Below are 26,436 nucleotides of genomic sequence, written 5' to 3' on the forward strand. Positions count from 1 at the left end.
ACCACTGCGCCACCAGGGAAGCCCTGCCCCATTTTTTAATTCACTCATATCTGTATGAGCTTGTGGACTACTACTTTACTCAAAGGATTTCAATCTGTTACTATCATTATTTCATGCTCAAATTACAACCGACCTGGGAACTCCTTTAAGCTAGCTCCTGTGTTCTTTTGACATGCACCCATCATTCTTTGAGCATTTTCACACTTCCAGGTTCATCTTACAGCTTCCCTTCCCCATTCTTGGAATTAGTAATTTCTCCAAGGAGCCCCAGTTTCTTTAAGGGAAGAATGGGACTTGGAAACCAAGATGTGGGTGCTGGGCTAGGTGTGCTCATTACTACTAGAGTGCCATTGCTTCTAGACCCTATCAGCAGAATTAGGAAATATGTATGCATATGTACACACACACATCTATTTCTCCATCTCTCTATATATTAAGTACCATGATTTCATTTTCAATTCCAAACCAATACTACAGGGTTTATTCTTGCCTTCCTCTTTCTCATTATTCTCAATGTATTTATTTGCTCAATTAATCTGATATGTAACCAAACTCCTAGCCCCCTGACCCAAATAAAGGGGAAGTGGAAGAAAAAGAGTTTAAAAAAAAAAAAAAAAAGGCCATCTTGGTTGCAGACATGCCCCAATTTCTTGGTATGTCAGCCCAAAGGTGGGTTCCCAACCTTCCTGTTTCTTTCTCCTAAGTTGCAGACCCACATTTTCAGTCTATAGGTTCTATAGGATATCACCTTAATTGTACTGCCAACATTTGGTTGAAAACATAACTAGTTGTCTGTTCACCCCATCCATATTCTCCCTCTAATATTTTCATATTGTAAAATAGTATGAAGACTTTTTCCTTTCTAAATAAACCTTTATATTGTAACTCCTAAAACTGATCATGTCATCTTGCTCAAAAAGCCTTCAATAAATCTTCATTGCTTTTATTTATTGATTGATTTAATAAATTTATTTTTGGCTGCGTTGGGTCTTTGTTGCTGCATACGGGCTTTCTCTAGTTGCGGTGAGCGGGGGCTACTCTTCATTGTGGTGCATGGGCTTCTCGTTGCCATGGCTTCTCCTGTAGAGCACGGGCTCTAGGCGCGAGGGCTTCAGTAGCTGTGGCACACGGGCTCAGTAGTTGTGGCTTGCAGGCTCTAGAGTGCAGGCTCAGTAGTTGTGGCACACGGACTTAGTTGCTCCACGGCATGTAGGATCTTCCTGGACCAGGGCTCAAACCCGTGTCCCCTGCATTGGCAGGCGGATTCTTAATCACTGCACCACCAGGGAAGCCCTCTTCATTGTTTTTAGAATCAAATCAAACTTTCTGGAAATAACAGTCAATACCTTCCGCTATCACGCTTTAACTTACCTCTTCAACTTCATCTTCCATTTATCATCCTTTACCTGCATGCTTACTAAATAAGCATATTCGCTATTTCCTAAAACTAGCTCTTTTCATAAGAATTTCCCTCATGCCCTAATGCTTTGCTTCCTTTTTAACCACATTAATATTTTACTTGTCTTTCAAACACAGCTTAAAAGTCAATTCTACCATGAGTTTCTCTTACTTCCAAGTATCCCTTTTTCTTACTCCTGTCACTATTACGTCACTTGAATATTCTGCTCTGTATTATAGCTAATTGTGCATACCTATCTCCCCAACTAGATTAGGTAATACCCTTAAGGCAGAAACCAATCTTATGTATCTTTAAATCTCAAGAGACTAGTATAATGTATTACAACAGATGCTCAAATATGCATTATCAATTCAACAGAGGACAGGCAAAGTTTTGAGAGGCATGAATAAATGCAAGCAGATGTAGCTTTACGTGTAAAAGCATGAAGGTAGGGACAAGAATGGCTACTTTGTTGGTAAAGCCTGACTGGAGCAGATGTTGCATTAATGCAGGGCTTGGGAGAGACCTGAGACCCATGGCAATGGTGTGGCACTGCCTTACCGGAGTGTGCCTTTTAAGAGTAACATGCACAGGGCTTCCCTGGTGGCGCAGTGGTTGAGAGTCTGCCTGCAGATGCGGGGGACGCGGGTTCGTGCCCCGGTCTGGGAGAATCCCACATGCCGCGGAGTGGCTGGGCCCGTGAGCCATGGCCGCTGAGCCTGCGCGTCCGGAGCCTGTGCTCCGCAACGGGAGAGGCCACAGCAGTGAGAGGCCCACGTACCGCAAAAAAAAAAAAAGAGTAACATGCACATACTTTCCTGGGCTGTATATTTTTGGGTAAGCAAAACCTGGGGTGGGGAATATAAAAAGATTTCCTTTTCCCCTCTAAGAAATAAATGCACATTCTTCAAGAAAAGGAAAGGAGTAATTCAACCCACTAACCACAGGTTCTTTAGGTTTCTTCACTTTCAAAACAACAATTAATTTACACTCAGGCTTCCCCCCAACCCCAGTTCCTTAGAGAATTAACCAGGTTATACCATGCATGTACAACAATTAAAAACTAACCCTTAGTAGGTCCTTGCTTGATCACTTTCTAATAGTAGCTCATATATTGAAAGCAAACATATACGCCAAGGTAACTGAACCTTCCTATTTGTTGAGGCAACATGGAGACCGATCCTAGAAATATATGTCTGGGCCTCGACTCTTTCAGTAAGCTTTGCTCAGCTGATCGGACCCAATCCCAAGATAGATGCTTGTGTGTCTGCCCTTATGTACTTTGATAAGAAGTCTGGACACTAGCTAAGGGAAGACAGCGACAGTGGCAGGATCAATGAAATGCATACCCTTTATTTCTACATCTCAGTGAGAAACTCGATAAATCCTGACATCAAATACTCTAAGGTTTGATTAAAAAGTACCTACCATACTCAGCCATAAAAAGAAATGAAATTGAGTTATTTGTAGTGAGGTGGATGGACCTAGAGTCTGTCATACAGAGTGAAGTAAGTCAGAAAGAGAAAAACAAATACCGTATGCTAACACATATATATGGAATCTAAAAAAAAAAAACAAAACAATGGTTCTGAAGAACCTAGGGGCAGAGACTCAGACAAGATGCAGAAGGGAGGGGGAAGGGGAAGCTGGGACGAAGTGAGAGAGTGGCATGGACATATATACACTACCAAATGTAAAATAGATAGCTAGTGGGAAGCAGCCGCATAGCACGGGGAGATCAGCTCCGTGCTTTGTGACCACCTAGAGGGGTGGGACAGGGAGGGTGGGAGGGAGACCACGAGGGAGGAAATATGGAGATATATGTACATGTATAGCTGATTCACTTTGTTATAAAGCAGAAACTAACACACCACTGTAAAGCAATTATATTCCAATAAAGATGTTAAAAAGAAAAGTACCTACCATATGCCTATAAAACATGAAAAACATCTTAATATCTCTACCAGCATGTCCATCAAGAACTTCATATTTAACATGTTGGTAATAAAATATTAAAAAGTGTTCTCTCCCCTCTCTACCTTAAACCTGTGCCTCCTTCTAATATCTCTAAAATGTTCATGGTGTCCAAACACAAAATCCAAGTAGAAATAGAAAGGAGTAGGTTAACTTCCTTTGCAGTTGCAAAAGAAGATCCAAACAGAGCTATTTCCAAGTTTTGCAACAAAGATTTTCAATGTTCCCACCTCACTTTCTTATTCCTTAACATTCATAAATCTGACTTCCATTGTAGCCACTTGAACAAAACTTCTCCTTTTACTGAAGTTCTATGGTTCTTCCTGGGGCTCTATTCATGGTCCTTTCTTCATTTCACTCATTACTGCTATGTCACCCTTTTCTCTGATTTCAATCACCACAGATACACCAACAATTCCCAAATCTGTACTGAAGAGATCAGGTTTCTCTCTCTTGAGTTCAAAACTCAAATGATCAACTATCTTTGACACTAACTATCTCTATGTCAGATTTAACATGTTGGTAGTAAGGAATTTTTTAAAAGTGTCCTCTCTATTCTCTCCACCTTAAACCTATTTCTTCTGTATGCCTAAGATGTTCATGGCATTTGTGAAGGTTTAAAAATATGTTCACTAAATCTTTTTATACTCCCCCCCCCTTCACAAGGTGAAGCCTGAGTGTGGACTTAGTGACTTATTTCTAACGAGGAGAATATGGCATAGGTGACAGCATTTGACTTCCAAGACTAGGCCTTAAAAGACACTGTGGCTTCCTCCTTGCTCTGTCTTGGATTGCTCTCTCTGGGGTAAGGCAGCTGCTACCTCAGAGGACACTCAAGCAGACCTATAGAGAGCTACATGTGGTGAGCATGAGGCTTCCTGCTAACAGCCAACAAGAGACTGAGAACTTCCACTGCTACTACGAGAGAGCTTCCTTGGAAGCAGATGCTCCAGCCCCACGCAAGCCTTCAGACGACTGCAGCCCCAGCCAACAGCTTGACTGCAACTTTATGAGTCCTTGAGCCAGAGGCACCCAGCTAAGCTGCATCCGGACTCCTGACCCACAGAAACTCTGAGATAATAATTATTTGTAGTTTTAACTAGTAAGTTTTGGGGTAACTTATTATGTGGCAATAATGGCACACCCAGACCCAGAATCCAACGAATACAAGTGGTGAAAGGAAACGACCATTTTAAGTGAGCTCTCTCCCCACTCTAATCACACTCCTCCTCGTACTTTCTCAGTAAGTAACACTGTTATTTACCTAGTATCCCGTATGAGGAACCTGGAAGTCATATTTGACTCTCCCTACCAACTATATCACCAAGTTATCATTTTTTTTCTTCCATCACTTGAGCCCATCCCTACTTTTTTTTTTTTTTTTTGCCGCACCACACGGCATGTGGGATCTTAGTTCCCCGACCAGGGATTGAACCCGCGCCCCCTGCAGTGGAAGCGCCGAGTCTTAACCACTGGACTGCCAGGGAAGTTCCCCATCCCTACTCTTATTGCTTTAATTCAGGACCTTTACCATTTTTCAATTTTGATAACATACTTTTGCAAATTTTCTCCTTCCCAGCTCCATTCCATTCTCTAGATTAATGCCAATAAGAACTTTTTGAAGAATATATCTGATCATGTTATTTATTTTTATTAAAAAATCACTACTAGTTCCCACATTGCACAGGACAAAATTCAAATGTCATAGCATGGCACGTCTGTCGTGTCCTATAGCTTTTTCTCTCATCTCCACGTTCACAGCCTACAATCTGGCCATCTTTCACCCTTACATATGCTGCTTTCTTTCTGTGTGGAAGATCTTTCATTCTTTCCTTATAACTCTTACTCTTTTTTAAAAGACTCAGCTCAAGGTTTATCTCAGAACCTTCCTTAATTATCAGGTCTAGATTAGATGACTTGCTTATATTACTTTATCAGGGCACTTATCACATAGATCAGCATGTGTCTTCCACTAGAATGTTAGCTCCTGAGAAAAAAAAAAATCTATCCTCGATACCTAGACATTCCTTTATTCATACATTCAACTTATATCTACTGAGCAACTACGACAGACACTGTATTAGGTGTTCTTTACATACTACTGAACAAAACAAATATGCCCTACCCTGGCATAGCTTGTAGTCTATTCAAGAAGAAAGACATTAAGTTAAATAAACAAATATTGTGATATATGAAAAAAGAATTTTATCAGAGAGTAAACATGAGGACCTACTTTAGGTTATATGGCATACAGTACAGATGCACTCAAACATTTACTGAATGAAATGTTTATACCTTCACCTCAGAGATATAAGTGGGTCAGGCTCATCACATCCTTGCCAACACTGAGTCTGTTTTTTTTTTTTTTTTTAAATCTTTGCTCATACTGTCAATGTCACTTTCTTGCTTATACATTCTCAGTACTAAAAATCAAGAAAAAGAACACAAGACAAGATCAAATATACATTAGAAAAAAGAGGCTTGATAAAGCACAAGTGGAAAACAAAGTCTAGCTTCATATATATTATCATGGTTACTCACATAGATGGCTAAGATAATTTGAAAATAACCACCTGTAAGATCACACATTTTACTAAGTAAAAAGTATACTAAAAAAATGAAAGCCAACTCTTTCTGGTATTCAGAAGTCTGAAGCAATCATTGTTTAGTTTTTTAAAAGAGCAAATTCCAAGGGAATCCCTGCCTCTCCCTTGGTTCACTGCCAAATAACTCACAGCTAGAATATTTCTGGGAAATATGGGTATGTGACAAAGTTAAAAAAAAAAAAAAGATCAAGACCACTGAAAACCAAGCTCAATATTTAAAAATGGGAATGGGAAGATGAGGAAACTATATAAAATGCATAAAACAATTTTACTAGTAATTGCTCATTAATTAAAAAAATATAACCAACCAAAAAAATCAAAACTTGGTAGTAAATAAAATACTTAACTGCTATTTATAACAGTTGAGAAGGTTTCTAGGACTAGTTTCTTATATTAATATAAAATGCATAAAAAATTCCAAAAACACAGCAAATATTGCCCTAGATTACAAAGCTTGATTTTACAAAAGATGCACATATTTAGTGCACATTAAAGAAGAGGAATACAAAAGTTAAATAAGTCCATCCCTTCTTAAGTACATCCCTTCTTATTATTGGCTATAATAACATCAATTGATCATGCCCTTTTCCAAATTCATCTCCATGGTCCTGAAAAATTTAAATGAATCAGTGTAGATGAAGAAAAATACCTTCCGTTTTACCACACATTAGCCTTGTTGGTTGAAATAAGAGATTTTTCTGGAAACTATACTCATCTCTTTGCTTTTAGTAGTGTATTTCAACACTTAGCCAGGATTTGTGCCAAGAGATAGAGGCATTTGTCACCGAACCTGTTACACCACAAGAGTGTTTTTTTTTTTTAAACAAACTGATGATTGCCCAACAGAAGACTGTTAACTTACTTGTGAATTTTCAGAGGCAGGGAGTTTTTTATTTTCCTTTTTGGCTTCTGCAATGGAATTTCACCAAGTTTTTAAAGATATTAACTTCATTAACCTGCAACAATCATCATTTTAAAGGAGTATATAAAAACTGTCAGATGGGTCAGAAATAAGGTTTACGTAGCTCACAATTATCTCCGACAGTGGCAAGATTTAAGCTTTTGAGCCAACCTCAACAGACCGGCAAAATACAACTCAAATTATTAACATAATACATGATGATAAATATTGCTCTCCAAAAAAAGCAAATTATTTTCCTACTTACAATTTTTTGCAAAAGGTCTACTATAAAAATATTTTCTTCTCTCTTTATTTCCCTGCCACGATAATGTTAAACCATATCTGGAGCCTCCTCAAACATCAGGTGTTAAGAGCACAACATTCCATTTTAGTTGGAACACTGCTTCACATAGTCAGTGTGTATTTTCGAGGCACTATAAAAACTCTCAAGAACAGTAAAAGAAAAACATTCCTCTGGCCTACAGATCTTTCAGGTATATTTCCCCTCAAACTTTTCTAAATTGAATGTTGTGATAACTGGTTTTTCTTCGTTTTTCCATGGTACAGTCCTTAAGTTATTTTTCTTTTACTTGGAGCCACTCCTTCATTTTCAACTTGCTGAGCAGGCAGACTTTTGGTTTCCATGGAAACTGAATTCCTGCGGCTGCGGGTAGGCATTCTTGTTCCACCAATCTAAGAGATGAAGCAAAGAACGGGATGGCTTAACATGTTTACAACATTCTTAAACACAGTCAACTCTATTATTTACACATGGACTAATTACCTTGCAAATGGTCCTTTATATATTTTTAATCCCTAGCCACTTAACTGCTTCTAAGCAAGCTTTAATCTGACAGAGTTTTAAAGTATGAAACTTTCAAATAACAATCAGGGAAGGAGATACATCAGGGTAGATGGAGAGAAGTGAAGAGGAAAACCACACTTTGTGCTAAATTTGGGAAAGTTTGAAATGCTAAATGAGAAAATGAGGGAATGACAGGCCTTTAGAGCTATGTGCTTACAATAATGAAACTGAAGGGCAGGAGAAATGAAAAATCGGAAGGGAGGGAAAGGAAATATAAGAAGGTCAGAGGTGGTAAAGAGAGAGAAGAAATTATGAAATGGAGAAAGAGACAGAGTAAGAAAAACAGAAGAGTCCAAAAAAGAAGGATAAAAAGAATAAAAGTGAAACGAAGGGAAAAGAAAAAAGACCCCAATTTGAAAGGAAAATTGAGAGGCTGGAAGAGAAGAGCAAGAAAGAAAGAAAAGGGGGAAGGAAAAATTGGAGGGCGATTACAGAGGATGGGAAAAGAGGAAGAAGGGAAGCAGGGGGAAGAAGCTTTGCTGGGGTGCTGGTTCTACCTTAATATCTACTCTTCCTCAGCACAAGTTGCTACTCACTCCCACTTTCTAGCTCACACAGTCTAGGGAAGAGAGAGTGTATTCTTAGGATGCAATCCCTTGCTAACTGCAGTACCACTGAAGATGAGGTCTGGAAATACTGTCATCCCCTTGGCCACTGGAAGAGTATAAAATTTTAAAATGGGGTAATGGAGAAAGCCAGGCCTTACAGAGAAGGACAAAAGCTGCACAGCCTGAAACCATTTCCCCTGAACTTGTCCATATCTACCTCTATTTTCTTTAGCGACCTTGCACCCCCTTCTATTTCTTCACATCTTCTCCAGTGTGTTTCAGACCTGGAAATGATTGTAATTCCAATCACACTCTCTCATATTCCTTATACAACAGAAATATTACTAGCATTGCGCCAAGAGGTTACTGGCTCACTAAGAATGAATCAAACTCCAGCTACCCTCACCTAATATCTTGTCTCTTTAGGGGCATTTTTTGGTTTACAATAAGATGACTAGAAAAGACAAATCTGAGTTAGGGTTTTTTGTTTTTTGTTTTTTTTTTCTGAGTTAGGGTTTGAGTCTGCCAGTCTGTCTGTCTGAATCTGAAGAACTTTTTTAACATACAGATTAAAAAATTGCTGTGATTTTTAGATTATGTATACCACTGCCCACTCAACTGGTATTTACTATAAAAGTATACTGACCACACTAATTGTATCTACCATATTGCAAGCATTTTGACCCTATATGTGTATGTGTGTATGCACATGGGTGTGTGTGTGTGTGTGTGTGTGTGTGATCCATATTTATAGCAGAAGTTGTGGAAGGAGAAAAGGGATAGGCACAGAGCCATTACAAAAAGACTAGAATCAGAAGAAGTCTGAAGTAGCACAGGAAGCAAATGGTATCCTCCTATTAAGCTCTGCTTGATTCAAAAAGAGGCAGACACAGGCTCTACTGGGGTATCTCTCAGGATTAGTGTTTAAGGTACTACTACACAAAGGTGACATCTGAGTTCAAGTGGACTAGGGACCAAGGAATCATATTAGAGGCGGAGATATCTGTCATATGAGTTTTTACATCATGAAATAAGTAGATCATTTCTGTTCCATATAAGATCTTATGTCCCAGGGTTTCCTGAAGCTCTCATCTTTTCCTTTGCTGCTAAAGATGAAATCCCTATCTGTGCTTATTAGCTTGGTAGGACTAGAAAGTCTCATTCCCATGGCCTCGCTAGGAGGAAGTAAGGGAGAAAGATGGGGTAATTCCTACATATGTAGGGCTAGATTGTAGGGAGATGTGTAAGAGATCACCAAAAACTTTCCATGGGCTTAGAAAAACATCAAACCAAGCACTAGTTAGCTAATTGTCTACTGTACCTAATGTTTGGCTGTACAACAACCTGGTCCTAGACAATCTCACTAAGGATTTGTCCTTGGACTGAATGCATGAAATATCTTCAAAAAAACACAAATCAACAAATGCTCAGCATATACATAATTAAGCTGTTTATATTTATGTGGTCAAATCCTGAAAACATGGAATTGTGTCAAGACATTAAACTGTTCATTTTCACTAGAGAGGAATAAGCCACTCACACAGTTAAATGTTACAGGTGAAACTATAATCAGATTTTTCTAAGTTAAAACAAAATCATTCTCTTAGAAATAACATAAACTCTTCAAAAACAGTTTTCAATTATTTTTAAGTTAAGAAAATGTTGCCTCAAGAGGTTATAAAAATCACTACTTATATTAAATTTAAACTGGAAATAGCCAACAAAAACTAGCTAAAATGGCTTAAAATACTAATAACTCACTATCTCCATTCTTTCACTTGTCCCAACTAGTTAACCACATTTATATATTTTCTTGGCCAAAGTCAACTAAGAATGTATAAGAAGTTGTCATTTCTAAAAGGATTCTCTCAGTAATAACATTAGAATGGAGAAGTGAAAAACATACACGTGATAGATGTTCTGTGGTAAACATAGTGAGAAGAGTAGAGAACTCAGACAATAATTTTGGTTCAAAGATTTCTGGCAGCAGGGAAGGAAAATGTACTGTGTTGCTGACTGAACAGTCAGATTCACTTGTAGAGAATAAAACTTTTCCTTCAACTAAACTCAAACTGGAACTTCTTACGTAATATAAAGAATGAGCGACAGGGCTTCCCTGGTGGTGCAGTGGTTGAGAATCTGCCTGCCAATGCAGGGGACACGGGTTCGCCGCAATGAAGAGTGGCTCCCGCTTGCCACAACTAGAGAAAGCCCTCGCACAGAAACAAAGACCCAACACAGCCATAAATAAATAAACAAATAAATTAAAAAAAAAAAAGAATGAGTGACATGGTAAAGAGTATCTCTAACCATGGTTTTACAAAAGTTTCAGATAGAGAAATATCATTCAACTGGTATTTCAGGGGAAGGATTCTATAAAGAGCATAACATTAATTGTAACTAAAATATTGAGTGATAAAATACTTAGCGTTAAAACACAATTTACATCTTAACATTTTATTGTACTTAATAATTTTTTATTTATTTATTTAATTTTGGCTGCATTGGGTCTTTGTTGCGGTGACCAGGGACTATTCTTCGTTGCGGTGTGCGGGCTTCTCACCGCGGTGGCTTCTCTTGTTGTGGAGCATGGGCTCTAGGCGCACAGGCTTCAGCAGCTGTGGCACGCGGGCTCTAGAGTGCAGGCTCAGTAGTTGTGGTGCACGGGCTTAGGTGCTCTGCGGCATGTGGGATCTTCCCGGACCAGGGCTCAAACCCGTGTCCCCTGCATTGGCAGGAGGATTCTTAACCACTGCGCTACCAGGGAAGTCCCAATTGTACTTTTAGTAAGGCACTGCAGTCACTAATTACTAACACTTCCTTTTATATTTTCCCATATCCTACTTATTAATTTTTAATTGTATCATCATAATTTTATTGCATGTATTCTGCAAATTGTCTCAAATATTTAATGAAATGAAACAGTATACATAAATAAAAGTTACAAAAAAAATTATAACTTTGCTTCTCATAGGCACATAGGGATTTAACTATGTGGTTGCCTTACCCATGCCCTCACTGGGGAGGCTAATAGAATTTTCTTTAGTTGACTCATAAACCTTACAAAAATAAAAAGTTCCATTGACATGATGACTGGGTTCAGTAGAGCATATAACTTTATCTATGCTTCCTACAGATATTATTTTTAGAATGGTGTTGTGATTAACATGGCAAATGTGGACATCAGGTTGCAATATTATACAATCAGTGAAACAGATTAATAATAAACAACCTAATGGAACGTTTAATTTCAAAAAAGATCTTACCTTTTGTTGTGTTGTGGGACCTAGTGATTTAGGTGGAAAAGTACAAGGTATTCTTCCATGATGGATATGATATGGTAATAAGAGACTGGGGTCTAACGGGACCCAGGGAACTGAGAGACTGGAAGGCACACCAGGAAGGCTGTAATGTGTTTTATGCAAATTGTACGCTGTCCTAGTAACTTTTCCATCAGAGGTCTTGTAGATCAGGAGTGAAGAATCTTCTGCTGCGTGAGACAACAAGTAGGAACCCTCCTGCAAGCTAAATCCACACAAGGACACTCAACTCACTGGTTCGCTGTGTCAAATTCAATAGCACTTTCTTAATCATAATATATTAATAAAATTGAAAACAATTAGAGGAATGGGATATCACCTCTAAAAACACTTTTATGACCAAATAAGATTTAAGAATCTTTTAAGCTATTTTCATGCCTTTTTAGCAACTCATTTTAGTTCTTATTCCAAGTTCAGGATATATAATTATTTTCTTTTCACTGTTACATCAGTTAAATTGTAAAATTTCAAAAATTTAATGGGAAACAGTCTGCCTAATTCTCTAATCCATGGACAACACATACGGAAAAGTACATATACATATACATATGAGTACATGAGTACATATACGTACCATTCCTATACACAACATTTAAATTAATTAAACAAACACTGCACCTACCTTCTGTCTACTAATAGGTGACCAGAGATAGAAAAGTGAATGTGACAAATTCACTACACTGGGAAGTTTAAAATAAAGTGGCAGAAACAGTCAATGGAACAATCACAATACGAGGGGCCATGAGAATAATAGCAACCAAAGCAGTAAACAGGTACTGAATGTTTATCATGAGCTAACGACGACTGTACTGTTTATATCCATTTCATCATTAAATTCTCTAAAACAAACCTTTAAGGAATAATATTAATTATTAACCTCATATTTGAGATACACAAAAATCAGACATGCTAAGTAATTTGCCCCAAGTTCTGAGTGCAGAACCTGGATATAAACCCAGGCAGTCGAACACCAAAAGCCATACCCTTAATTATGATCCTCTATTGTCACAATAATAAGTTCTGTCAAATCTACATTTTCCCTTTCTCTTTAGAAAGCTTTAAGGAATTCTGTGTAACAACATAAAGAGCTAAAAGGATACGATTAATATACTGTGTTTTTTTTGGGATTTTACATTCTACTTCAAAGTTACAATGGAAGATATCAGTTCTTTCCCACAATCTATCATTAAAAATAAGGATTAGTCATACTTACAAGGATCTTCCTACAAACCTGATAAGTTTTTCATTAATTCATTACTGTTTTTAAACAGAAAAGTAATAGGTATTGACAAAAGTGGTTCAGAGAACTATTCTTATTCTCAGAGCAATTTTTCCCCAATCATTTTCTATTCCCATATAAAGAAATGCATAATAATTGATCTGACAGTAGGAATAAGTAACATTTCAAACACTGAGATTTTATCAGTGAAACTTTATATCTTAACCTCCTTCACTAAAAATGAAGAATGCTTTGGTTTACAGAGAGAATTCATGGAGAATGAGACAGTTCAAGAAAGAATACCTTAAAAGTGCTGCATGGGGGCAGCAATGTACATGGATGGATACAAATATCAGTAGGCACAATAACGGCCTCCCCCAAAAACATACATCCCAAACCCTAGAACCTGTGAATATGCTACATTACATGGTAAAGGGGAATTAAGATGGAATTAAAGTGAAATTAAGGTTCCTAATCAGCTGATTTTAAAATGTAAGATTTTCCTAGATTATTTTAGTGGGCTCACTATAACCATGAGTCCTTAAAATGTAGAAGAGGGAGGCAGAAGAGACTCAGAGGGAGATATGGCTTTGAAAGAGGTGAGTGATGTGATGTGAGGAGGACTCAACTCGCCTTTCAAAGTCTGAAAAGGGAGGAAAGGAAGAGTACCACAAGCCAAAGAATGCAGGTAGCCTCTAGAATATACAAAAGTCAAGGAAACAGACCATACCCAGAGCCTACAGAAAAGAAGGCAGAAAAATGACACCTTGATTTCAGCCTGAGAAGACCTGTTAGCCTCCTGACTCACAGAACTGCAAGATAATAAATTCCCATTGTCAACACTAATTTTGTGGCAATTTGTCACAGCTGCAGTTGAAAACTAATACATAAGCTAAGATATTGATATTCAAGTTTCAAAAAGCACTTGGCAAATTTCGTGTTTAAGCATTGTACTTCACATGAAGAATGGAATATATAAAGCAAAAATCTTGCCACAGAATCACAGAATCTCAGAACTGAGGAGTACTTAGGAAATCACTGAACTCAACACCATCATTTTATAAATAAGGAAACGGACATCTCGTTGCATAAAAAGTAGGAGAGCTAGAACTTTGAGGTTTTTGACCTTTTGTTCAAATTCTTGAATTGTTTTTTAGATTATCTTTTGGTAAGGGCGTAGGAAAAGGAGTGCAAAGGTTCGTATAATGAAACGGTTTGATAAATGATCACATGGAGAATCTATATTCTAAGATTTGCTATGGACCGAGTGACTAGCCTCTATGTTGCTTCCTTACCTTGAAAATGTAAACAATATAGCTATGGAAGGCTGACTAATATTCCCCCAGGATGTTTACATCCTCTCTCCAGAACTTGTGAATGTTACCCATCAATGGCTTCGCAAATGCAGTTAAGGATGCAACGTGACAACAAAAGCAAAAATTTGAGTGATGTACTTTGAAGATGGAGTAAGGGGCTACAAGTTAAGATATGTAGGTATTTCTCCAAAGAAGACACACAGATGCCCAACATCACTAATCATCAGGGAAATTCAAATCAAAACCACAATAAGATACCACCTCACGCCTGTCAGAATGGCTATCATCAAAAAGACAAGTGTTGGCAAGGATGTGGAGAAAAATGAACCGTTGTACACTGTTGGTGGAATTATAAATTGGTGCAGCCACTTGGGAAACAGTACGGAGGTTCCTCAAAAAATTAAACATAGAACTACCATATGATCCAGCAATTCCACTCCTGGGTATCTACCACAAGAATACAAAAAAATTAATTCAAAAAGATATATGGGGCTTCCCTGGTGGTGCAGTGGTTGAGAGCCCGCCTGCCGACGCAGGGGACACGGGTTCGTGCCCCAGTCCGGGAAGATCCCACATGCCGCGGAGCGGCTGGGCCCATGAGCCATGGCCGCTGAGCCTGCGCGTCCAGAGCCTGTGCTCCGCAACGGGAGAGGCCACAGCAGTGAGAGGCCTGCGTACCACACACACACACACAAAAAAAGATATATGCACACCAATGTTCACTGCAGTATTATTTACAACAGCCAAGATATGGAAGCAAATTAAGTGTTCATTGATAAACGGATAAAGAAGATGTGATATATATATATATATATACATACATACACACACAATGGAATATTACTCAGTCATAAAAAATGAAATCTTGCATTTGCAACAACATGGATGGATCTAGAGGGTATTATGCCACATGAAATAAGTCAGAGAAAGACAAATACCACATGACTTACTTATATGTGGAATCTGAAAAACAAAAGAAACAAACGAAACAAAATGAAGACAGACTTACAGATACAGAAACAAAAGGGTGGTTGCCGGTTGCGGGTGGTGTGTGTAGGGAGAAATAGGTGAACGGGATTTAAGAGGTACAAACCTCCAGTTATAAAACTAATACGCCACAGGGATGTAACACACAGCATAAAGAATATGATCAATATTATTGTAATAACTTTGTTTGGGGACAGATGGTTATTAGACTTATTGTGATCATTTCACAATGTTTGCAAATGTCCTATCACTTGCAGGTTTATGTAGTAAACTTGAAACTAACATAATGCTGTACACCAACTATATTTCAATTAAAAAAGAAAAGAAATGCAGGTAGCCACTAGAAGCTGAAAATCAAGGTGAGGAAACAACTGTCTCCTCAGAGCCACCGCAAGGAGCCAGCCTTGTTGACACAAGTTTAGTCCACTGAAAATGATTTCAGATTTTTGACCTCCAGAACTATAATAGAATAAATTTGTGTTATTTAAAGCCACTAAGTTTGTGGTAATTTGTTATAGTGGCAATAGGAAACCATTACAATAGCCTTACAGAAAAATGTAATTGCAAGCTCATTAAAGCCAGAGACTATTATATTACCTTCTTATTTATATTTTCACAATTTCAACTTTGACACAGTAGAATAAATTCTGTATTTCTAGGTTATTTTCTATCTATTCCTAACAACATATATTCAAAGTTTCTATGAATTTTCACCCAAGAAAATTAGACATATCAATGCAAAATGCCTCCAAAGTACTTACCTACTTAATTTTCTTAGAATGTGTTGAAGGATGTTAAATAAACTTGATATCCTATTAAAGAGAAGAAATCTATATAAAATTAAGCAACAAGAAAACTTACTCTTAACAATTTTAGCTCCTCAGGAAGAGAAATATCCTCAATAGCAGAAAAAAACAACAGATGAAAGAATGTAAAACACAGAACACCAAAATTTATTTCTAATTTGATTCACTTATAATATTTACTTAATTTTTTTGCCATTTTCTGATTTCTCTTCAAAATCATAAAGTATTTGGCTTGTGTGAGTCAGAGTAGTTGTAAAGAGATCATTATTTTATACTGAAACTATAAACTTTTTAAGAAGTTTATAAGTTTAAAATTTTTTTTAAAGATTAAAAGTTTAAAAAGCCTTTAGTAGAACTTATCTGCAGAAGAGTTTGCCTTTTAGAGATGGTGATGGTAACCAGAGGAATTGAGAGGTACTTTAAATGAATAAAGGGAAATGAAATATATTGATTTAGTATCTCTTCTAGACCTAAATTCATTCCCTTTATTATTTATTTAAAAATGGTTTTCATTGGAAGAGGTAGAGCAGGCAGTGAGTAATGTATGGAAAAGCTTTTCTATTCACATATGTAAATAAAAAGTTACTCCTCAAAAGAAGCAATCCTTATAATAGAAGCAGATGTTTTTAAGTATAAGCAGAGAATTCAAGTTTGAATCTGGAGGCTTCAAAAACTATGACAAGCCCCAAAGCTGGAACTATGGAAGTAATAAAAGTCAGGACAATTTCCCATCCTTCAAGGTGAATCAAACATATTAACTACCAAGGTTGTCACCCTAGTTCAGCTGTATGCTCTGGGGAAAGTCACTCCAAGTTCCAGTTTCCTCATATATAAAATGGAGATAAAACTACAACCAGTCCTTCCCGGAAAGCTCTGAGATGCAAGTTAAATTCATTTCAATCCGATGTACAGTAATAGTTGGTAAAAGAACAAACTTTAAGAAGTTAGGGTGTCCAAATGAGTGTATACATCCCTGAGAGCTAGGAGTCTTATGCTCCCATACACTACCAAGATGGAAGACTCCTCTGTTGTTCTAGCCTCCTTTGTCTTAAGTAGAAATACCAGTGTCACTAGTACATTTAATTTGGAAATGGAAATGATTAATGTGAAATGGATCACAAACTGGGTCGGGGGAAGCCTCGATGTAAAAACGGACTAAAAGTCTTGAAAATAAATAATTTAAACTTAACCAATATTTACAGATAAAGGAAAATTAGTGATCATATTAAGTTTTTAAATTCCCACCACAAAGTAAAGCTTCTTACTTGAGTGCTGAAAGTCTTTCTTTTAATTCTTCTGAGGTGATTTCTTCTAGCAGGAAAAGCTTTGAAGTAAATGTATCAATATGTCCTAAAATAAAAGATCAAACTTAAAAAGAACAATTGCAGTATTTAAAAAATAAAAAAGCCAAGTTATCCAGTCTCTTTAAAGATGTTTTTACAAAACTGTAATAATTGTAAAGTAAATTTATATTCTAAAAAGAGGAGAAATAGACATTTTATTAAGTTTATTAACTAAAGATGTATTTTTAAAAGATATTGGGGGGGCTTCCCTGGTGGCGCAGTGGTTGCGCGTCCGCCTGCCGATGCAGGGGAACTGGGTTCGCGCCCCGGTCTGGGAGGATCCCACATGCCGCGGAGTGGCTGGGCCCGTGAGCCATGGGTCCGCATCCCACAAAAAAAAAAAAAAAAAAAAAGATATTGGGGACTTTCCTGGTGGCACAGCAGTTAAGAATCCGCCTGCCAACGCAGGGGGACGTGGGTTTGATCCCTGGTCCAGGAAGATCTCACATGCAGCGGAGCAACTAAGCCCATGTGCCACAACTACTGAGCCTGTGCTCTAGAGCCTGAGCTACAACTACTGAGCCCGCGAACCACAACTACTGAAGCCCGAGTGCCTAGAGCCCATGCTCCACAACAGAGGCCACCACAATGAGAAGCCCGTGCACCACAATGGAAGAGTACCCCCAACTCGCTGCAACTAGAGAAAGCCCACGCACAGCAACGAAGACCCAAAGCAGCCATAAATAAATAAATAAATTTATAGAAAAAATAAAATAAAATGACATTATAAGTCAGATTATAAAAGAAATATGTATTAATTCTAAAATATTTGCTGAACATAGAAAAGTTTACACATGTCCATAACAAAAAAATCATCTCTAAGCCCACAATTTAAGAATAACCACTGTTAAAATAATGGTGTTTCTAATTTTTATTAAAGTTGCATTTTTATGGAAATTAAATTTTTAGAGAAATATGTACCTATTATGAAAGCAAGCAGATAAAGTCAAATTTATAGTTTGGGCATGCTCTACAAATTTCTAAGACAGACTGGGTTAAGGTAAAAATTAGATTACAAAAATGTGGCTTACTCATTCACAACAGCCAAGACATGTATAACCTAAGTGTCCATCAATGGATGAATGGATAAAGATGTGATACACACACACACACACACACACACACACACGATGAAATATTATTCATCCATAAGAAAAAAGGAAATCCTGCTATTTGCAACAACATAATGGACCTTGAGGACACTATGCTAAGTAAAATAAGTCAGAAAGAGAGAGGGAAATACTGCATGATATCACTTACACGAGGAATCTGGGAAAAAAAAAAGTCAAACTCACAGAAACAAGTAGGAAAGTGGTTCACAGGGGTTGGGGGCTAAAAGGGTACAAACTTTCAGCTGAATAAAGATGAATAAAGTCTGAGGATCTAATGTATAACATGGTGACCACAGTTGATAATACTGTACTATACAACTGAAATTTAGTAAGAGAGTAGAACTTAAATGTTTTCATCAAAAAACAAAAAAGAAAAAATATAAATATGTGAGGTGATGGATGTGTTAATTTAACTAGATGGGAGGAATCCTTTTACAATGTATACATATATCAAATCATCATGATGTATACATTAAATATCTTAAAATTTTATTAGCTAACTATATCTCAATAAACCTTAAAAAATCTGGCTTATTTTTTAATTAAAGCACACCATAAGATTTCCTATGGTTTAAAAATCAAAACTCTGCTCAAAGACTTACTTTCTTGCAAACGTGACCTAATTCTAGAATTTCAAAAAACAAAATAGAAAACTCTCAAGATTACACTTCCATTTTAAAAGGTAATGCGTATGTTCTACAACAAAACAGGTTGAGACACAACACTGAGGTCCTGAAATGTTCCAAGGAAGTAATATCAAAGACAGCTATTGGTTAAATGTTATATAACCATGTCAATGCAAAAATCATGTTATTACAGCAGTTAAATACATCAATAGCGTAAGAGTATAATACTCAACAATGCTGAAAATAATACCATTTTAATTTTTTTCAGCTTCCAATATCTGGTTATCAAAATACATGACCTGGAAAGCTGACATCAATCATTCTGCAACAAAAATGCACATAATTTAATATTGCATTTTCTTATCTAGTCCCCTTTCATTTGCTTTGTGCTCATAAAAAGAATTAGAAACATTTTTACCAGATACCTTTCTTCTATGGCAACAAATCTATTTTTCCCACGCCTACTTATCGTTTCCTGTGCCAAGTTTCAGTTTGACCTCTGCATTTCTAACGCTCATTATCCAGTGACGTTTCTAATAAAAAGGACACATTTCAATGGTTTAATAACTGTAGAAAGGGAATATCAGGTACAATAAAACATTTTTAGACATTTACTAAATGTGCCTTCAAGGAAAATCACTAACAGTTCTTACCTTTTTAAAGCAATCTCAATGAAAAGTATGTATTATGTAGTATGTATCAAATACAGTTAGGTCAAAAAATATACAGAGAATACCATACTAAGTGCTATGAGGGCCCACCTCCTCAAGGAGTCTACAATTCTCTCAACACTGGAGCGTTTTAACCTGTGGGCCTTAAATGAGTTACATGTGTGTTTGAGATATTTATCTCCTCAGTCCTTGGGGCAGCTGAGCAAGGCGTGGGATGGCAAGAGCTTCCTGGACATTACCCCTCAGCCGCAGCAATCTCTTTTGTATATCACAGTGTGCTATCCAAATATTTTTTATGTGTGTCAAGTTTGGGAAGGTTATATAATACAAATGAAGGCTTTATATACATGCAGGCATTCATACATATTTACGTGCACACATACATATACATAGGCAGTTCCTACTCTGCATGCAGTATGGGATGAGAAAAACAACCACACATAAGCCAAAACTATGGAAGCAATTTTAAAAATCAATGGGAAAAATTACAACTGTTCCATTACCTTTAAGATTTTTTTGGTCAAAACATTATAAATTCCCCATCAGTTATAAATGTATAGAGAAGTGAAAAAATAGTAAAAAGTAATCTTTATTTAGTATACTGTAAATTAAAAACATTGAGATTTAAAGTGCTATTTCATTATAACAAACTCATTAAGAGCAGTCTGAATAGTGCTTGTCGCCTTCTCCTGGTACAACTTATGATAGGGAACAAGCATGTTTTCTATGCTGTGGTGACTCTGGTCACACTCCTTGGATCAGCTTCCAACATGATAGCCTTTGCCCTTTTAATATCATGATATATCTCAAAGAGTTCTTTTAATGTAAAATACTATGCCAGTGTCACTTCTTCATCCTTTATGCCACAAGCACTTTCCTCATTTATGTAAGTTCACCTTCGCTAAGTTCCTCTTTTGGCATATCTGGTCTCCTGAACTGCACCAGTGTCAACATTTCTACTGTCAGCTATTTCTTCTGTAACTCCATTTATGCTCAATTCAAATTCCACTTCCAGCAGTTATCACCTTTTGTTTCTTTGCTGTGCTTTAAACTTTGTTGGCCAATTCCCTCTTCTGATTATCCACTTTTGTAAAACATCACATGAGTTTATCACTGGGAGACGAGGGAACACAACTACACATTTTGCTTCCTGTGCATCAACTCAGTAACAGGTGCGCAGTGAACAATCACTGACAGACTTTGAAAGAAGTGACATGATTGGTCACTGGTCATGATGTGCATTTGTTACTTATGTAGTGATTTGTGGACTGAAGAGTCGGCAGTAACGTCTGTACTTTACGCGGTTACAGTTAAATACCTTCATAACTGAAATTTGTGTATATCAGAATTGTGCAAAGGAAGGACTGCCTGTATGTCAACTATACAAAATTAATATATATCAGAGAACTGGAAAGTAGATACAGAACTTGTGATAAGATGACTTTGGTAATTTTCTTCAAGGAATACATCTTAATGTTTTTATGGGGCAAGAGGATAAAAAGAATACTGCAATCTAAAGGAACAGGAGAACATGTTCATAGCAAAGCACACAAACAAAAAACAAGTATGTTTATTCTACCTGAAAAAGAGACTATAGGACTCTAGTTCAAAATTGCTGAACTCGAGTCCTATAAACCAATATGCTCTTCAGTTAAATAAATGAGATTCTATGTCACTTGTGTCTCGTAAGATATGCTGTATCTGAATCTCTCAACCATGCATGTAAACTCTACCCTTACTGTCCTCTCCAAAAGATCTAATGCACTGGTCCCCAACTTTGATTTCTGAGAAGAGATTGTCTTAAGTTTCTTTGAAATTTTGAGATCATAGGGCTGGGCAGGGAAAACTGACAATGAAATGCTTAAGTTAAATGGAGGAGTGGCTAGCAATGGTTGAGTGAGGGAAACACAGGCCACAACTGAGAAAGGACTATGGTGCATGACTGCATGGGAAAGAGAATACGAGCACGTGGAGATCTTCTGGTTAGGATTTTAAGGTCCCAGTTTCTAAGACACAATGAATCATCTGTCTTAAATCACACTGATTAACATTGTCACACACACAGTGCTTCATTTTTGTTATATCTGACCTTCCCCACACCCCCCAACAATTTTTCCCTAGCCCTTTTTTAGGTTTACAGCAAAGTTATAAACACTTAAAAGACTGTGACTAAATTCTGATCCTGCCACTGATGGAGTCTGTATCTATACGTAAGTTAATCATTCTGAGCTTTATTTTTCTCTTTTATTTAGAGCAGCAGTCAACACACATTAAAAACTATTAACTAATAGAAATTGAAACAGATGAAAATTTTTGAAAAGAATAAAATAATATGCAATATATAATTAACTATGCTTTGTTGTTTTGAAAAATCTTGGCTTAATTCTATACGATAACAACTATTTGAAGGATGGCTGCAAAGTTCAATTCATTTTGCTATATAGGTTTTAACAGCTGCCATTGCTAAAAAAAGATACCCACAATGATACACAGATCCAAATGGAACAAGTGCCTCACTTCTTGGCTTACTAAAGCATGACACTGATTGTTTTTAAGGAGAGGACCACCTGTCAATCCACATACTTAATATGAGTAATGTTAAATTTTTAATTTTTCATACAAAAAATAAATAAGAGTTACAATATATTCTTCCTGCATCCCAATGGTTTGTCTTACATACATCTAGGGACAGTAAAAAGAATAAAGTATATAAATTCTATGGCTTGTTTTCTACCATTTCCCTTCTCCTTGACTTTTACTATTCTTTCAAACAATTATCCAAGCCAACTTCACTCATTCTAAAAATACTTATTGAGCATCTCTGTGTGCCAGATACTGTTCTAGGTGCTTGGGATATATAAATAAACAAAAGAGACAAAGACAGGCAATAAATATCATGACTAATTAAATTACATAATTTGTTAGTGGCTACCAGGAAAAGGGATTGAGGATATATTTGGAGCCAACAAACCAGAGGAAGAAAGAAACCCAGAGATGTGAGCCTGGCACTTAGGGCTGCTTCTCTCTTAGGAGTACCTGTTAATCTGGAAAAAGCAACTGAAAAGCTAAGAAATGAACCAGATCTTTCAATAGTCTCTCAGGATTAGAGGAACAAAAACTGGAGTTCAGGGTCTGTGAATTAGATAAACACAAGTTCTGAGTTGGGATCCTGGCTTGGTGATTCTCTAAAAGGACTCAGAGCCTCAGCATACAGTTGTAGTCATGGATAAGATTTGTTATAGCAAAAGGATACAAGCAAAAGGAGAATCACCAAAAGGAAAAGAAGTGTGGGTGAAGCTCAGAGGAAATGAGATGCAATTTTCAAAAGTCCTCTCTTGAGTTTCTATTTGGGATGATGATAAAGCTCTGGAAATGGACAGTGATGATGGCTGAACAACACTGTGAATGTATTTAATACCACTAAATCATATGCTAAAAAATTTACAGTAAATTGTACCATAAAATGGTTAAAATGGTACCTTTTATGTTACATATATTTTACCACAATTAAAAAAAAAAGAAGCCTTTCCCATTGGAGTCACACAAGGTTCACTTAATTCCTCCAGCAACATTTTCTTTTTATAACAGAGAAGCTTATTAGAGACTCAGCACTCAAGGTATTTATTGGGAGCTCATCATGTAGGCACCCTCTGACTAACACATACCAAAATTCCAGACTCTCAGAAGGAAAGCAGATGTTCAGAATAAGTCATATTGTTTATACAAACGGTGTAGGCAAAATGAACTCTCCTTATCAGCTAAAGGAAGTTTTATGTCAGTGTAGAAAACTGTTTACTAGCTAAGTTCCCAGATACCAGCCGAGGGCCAGACAGACTTGCAAGTAAGCTTTTGCAAAGACTGGCAATGTCAGACCATGAATGGCAACATCCTAGCAATAGGGGGGAAAAGATTGGCCTATCTAGGGTCCAAAGTCAAGCTTCAAATCACCTAAATCCCTGTAACTGGATTACAGTGAATCCGGATTGCTAGTGTGGTCAAAAGTAATCCTATCTAGAGGAAGATAACATTTTAGCTTTTACATTTGCTCTAGAATTTTTCATATACAATATCTGGCCCTTGATAAAGAATATTCTGGCATACAATGAAAAAACATGGAATAAAAAAGAAGACAGGGAAACAACATGCCATGGAATGAAGTGTCCCTGTAAAAAGATATGTTGAAGCCCTAACCCCCACTACCTCAGAACGTGACTTCCTTTGTAAGCAGAATTGTTGTAGATGTAATTAGTTATGATGGGTGGACCCTTAATTCAATATGAATGGTGTACTTATAGGAAGAGGATAGAGACACACAGGAAAAAGATCTCACATGACAAAGGCAGAGATGAAAGTGATGCATCTACAAGCCAAGGATGCCAAGGATTGCTGGCAAACACCAGAAGGAAAAAGAGGCAACAAAGGATTCTCTCTTACAGGTTTCAGAAGGAGCATGGCCTTGTGACACCTTCATTTTAAACTTCCAGCCTCCAGAACTGTGAAACAAGAAGTTTCTATTATTTTAAGCCACCCAGTTTGTGGTACTTTGTTATGGCAGCGCTGGGAAACTAATGCAAAAAAATAATAGAAAAGACTCACAAAGAATCTAGATAACAGAGGTATTAGAGACAGACTTTAAAGTAATTTTGCCTAATATGCTTAAGACATGATTGAGGATTTCTATAGAAAACTATAATGTATAAAAAAGAATCAAATGAAAAATCTAGAACCAAAAAATACAATAAATGAAATTGAGGACTCGGGTGATGGGTAAAATAGTATATTAGGGATAGCTGAAGAGAAAATTGGTAAAGTAGATGAAAATATTGAGAATCATGCATGAAGAGTCAAAAGGAAGGTAAATACAGAAGAGCATGTAAGGGACATTAAGGATACAGTAAGACGTAACATAATACAACTGAAATCCCAGAAGAGAGAGAGAGCGAATGGGGAAGCAGTGATATTTGGTGAGGTAATGACAAGAATTCTCCCAAACTGATAAAGGTCATCAAATCACATATTAAGGAGCAATGTTATAAAATGAACATGTAAAAAGGAATATTTACAAAGAAAACCTAACATAGGCACAATGTATGAAAATTGTTGAAAGGGAGAGAGATAAAATTTAAAGTCTGCCAAAGAAAAGAGACATATTACTTGCAAAAGAGCATAAATCAGATGAACAGCTGACTTTTCAACAGAAACAAAAGAAGCCAGGAAACGTGGGGTGGGGGAGGGATGGATTAGGAGTTTTGGGTTCGTAGATGCAAACTATTATACACAGAATGGATAAACAACAAGGTCTTACTGTATAACACAGGGAACTATATTCAATATCCTATGATTAAACCATAATGGAAAAGAATATAAAAAAGAATGTATATGTATATATGTATAACTGAATCATTTTGCTGTACAGCAGAAATTAACACACACTGTAAATCAACTACACTTCAATTAAAAAAAAGAGCAAACATTGAATTGATAATTAGAAACTTTCAAAAAGAAAACTCTAGGCTTCACAGGTCAATTTTACCAAACATTTAAGTAAGAAATAATACCAATTTTATAGAAATTCTACCAGATAACAGAAAAAGAGGAAATAAATCCCAATTCATTTTATGGCATAAACTTAATCTTAATACCAATACCTCACAAGGAAAATTACAGGCCAATCTCACTCATAAACACAAACGGCAAAATAAATATTAACAAGCTAAATCTACCAATAAATAAAAAGAGTAATGTATCATGAGCAAGATGGAATTATGGCAGGAACACAAGATTGGATTAACATTTTAAAATTAATTAACATGATTCATCACCTTAGTAGGATAAAAGACAAAAGTTATACCATCATATAATCTCAATAAATGCAGAGAAAATATCTGATAAATTTTTTTTACCCATTCATGATTAAAATTCTTAAACTAGGCATAGAAAGGAACTGCTTTCTTCTAATAAATGCTATCTACAAAAACCCATACAAAATACTAAACAAAATGTCTAATCTTCCCCTTTAAGATTAGACACAGGCAAGGATGCCCATTATTCACCTTCTATTCGAATTCTAGGCAAAGAAGGCAAGGAAAAAAAAAGTATAATGATTGTAAAGAAGAAATAAAATGGTCATTATTTGCAGAGAACATAATTATTTAATTAGAAAATATAAATTACTAGAAAGAATAAATGAGCTTAGCAAAGTTACTAAGATACAATATCAATATATAAAATCAATATGCAAATAAATCTTATATTATCAGTAACAAGCCATAAGAAAATAAAATTTCAGAAATACCATTTATAACATAGAAGAATCAATTATCAACAAATACATTTAATAAAAGATGTGTAAGATCTCTACAAAGAAAATCATAAAGATATTAATAGAAATTAAAGATATAAATAAATAGAAGAATATCTGAAGTTCACAGACTGAAGGATTTGTTATTGTAAAGCTGTCAATTTGTTCCACATTGAGTCAAAGCACTTCCTAACAAAAATCCCAATCTTCCTGTTGCTGTTGGGAGAAATTAACAAGTTGACTCCAAAATTTGTAAATGCAAAAGGGCCAAGAAGAGACAAGAAATTCTTTTAGAAAAACAAGTTGACATGGAACTCTACTCAATACTCTGTATGGAAAAATAATCTAAAAAAGAGCAGAGGGCTTCCCTGGTGGCGCAGTGGTTGAGAGTCCACCTGCCGATGCAGGGGACATGGGTTCGTGCCCCGGTCCAGGAAGATCC

At 36.6% G+C, this 26,436-nt stretch overlaps 1 protein-coding gene across 1 annotated transcript in view; it reads right to left on the reverse strand.

The window, feature by feature from the left end:
• Window positions 1–26,436, reverse strand: part of ICE2 (interactor of little elongation complex ELL subunit 2) — an 85,687-nt gene that overhangs the window by 3,512 nt on the left and 55,739 nt on the right. The window contains exons 15-19 of the mRNA XM_028494904.2: window positions 17,207–17,291; window positions 15,897–15,947; window positions 11,560–11,818; window positions 6,842–7,573; window positions 5,669–5,796 (exon numbers count right to left, since the gene is read on the reverse strand). Coding sequence (XP_028350705.1) covers window positions 7,451–7,573; window positions 11,560–11,818; window positions 15,897–15,947; window positions 17,207–17,291 — 518 coding nt within the window. The 3' untranslated portion in view covers window positions 5,669–5,796; window positions 6,842–7,450. The remainder of the gene's footprint in view (window positions 1–5,668; window positions 5,797–6,841; window positions 7,574–11,559; window positions 11,819–15,896; window positions 15,948–17,206; window positions 17,292–26,436) is intronic.

This window comes from Physeter macrocephalus, chromosome 11 (genome assembly GCF_002837175.3).
Source record: "Physeter macrocephalus isolate SW-GA chromosome 11, ASM283717v5, whole genome shotgun sequence".
NCBI lineage: Eukaryota > Metazoa > Chordata > Mammalia > Artiodactyla > Physeteridae > Physeter > Physeter macrocephalus.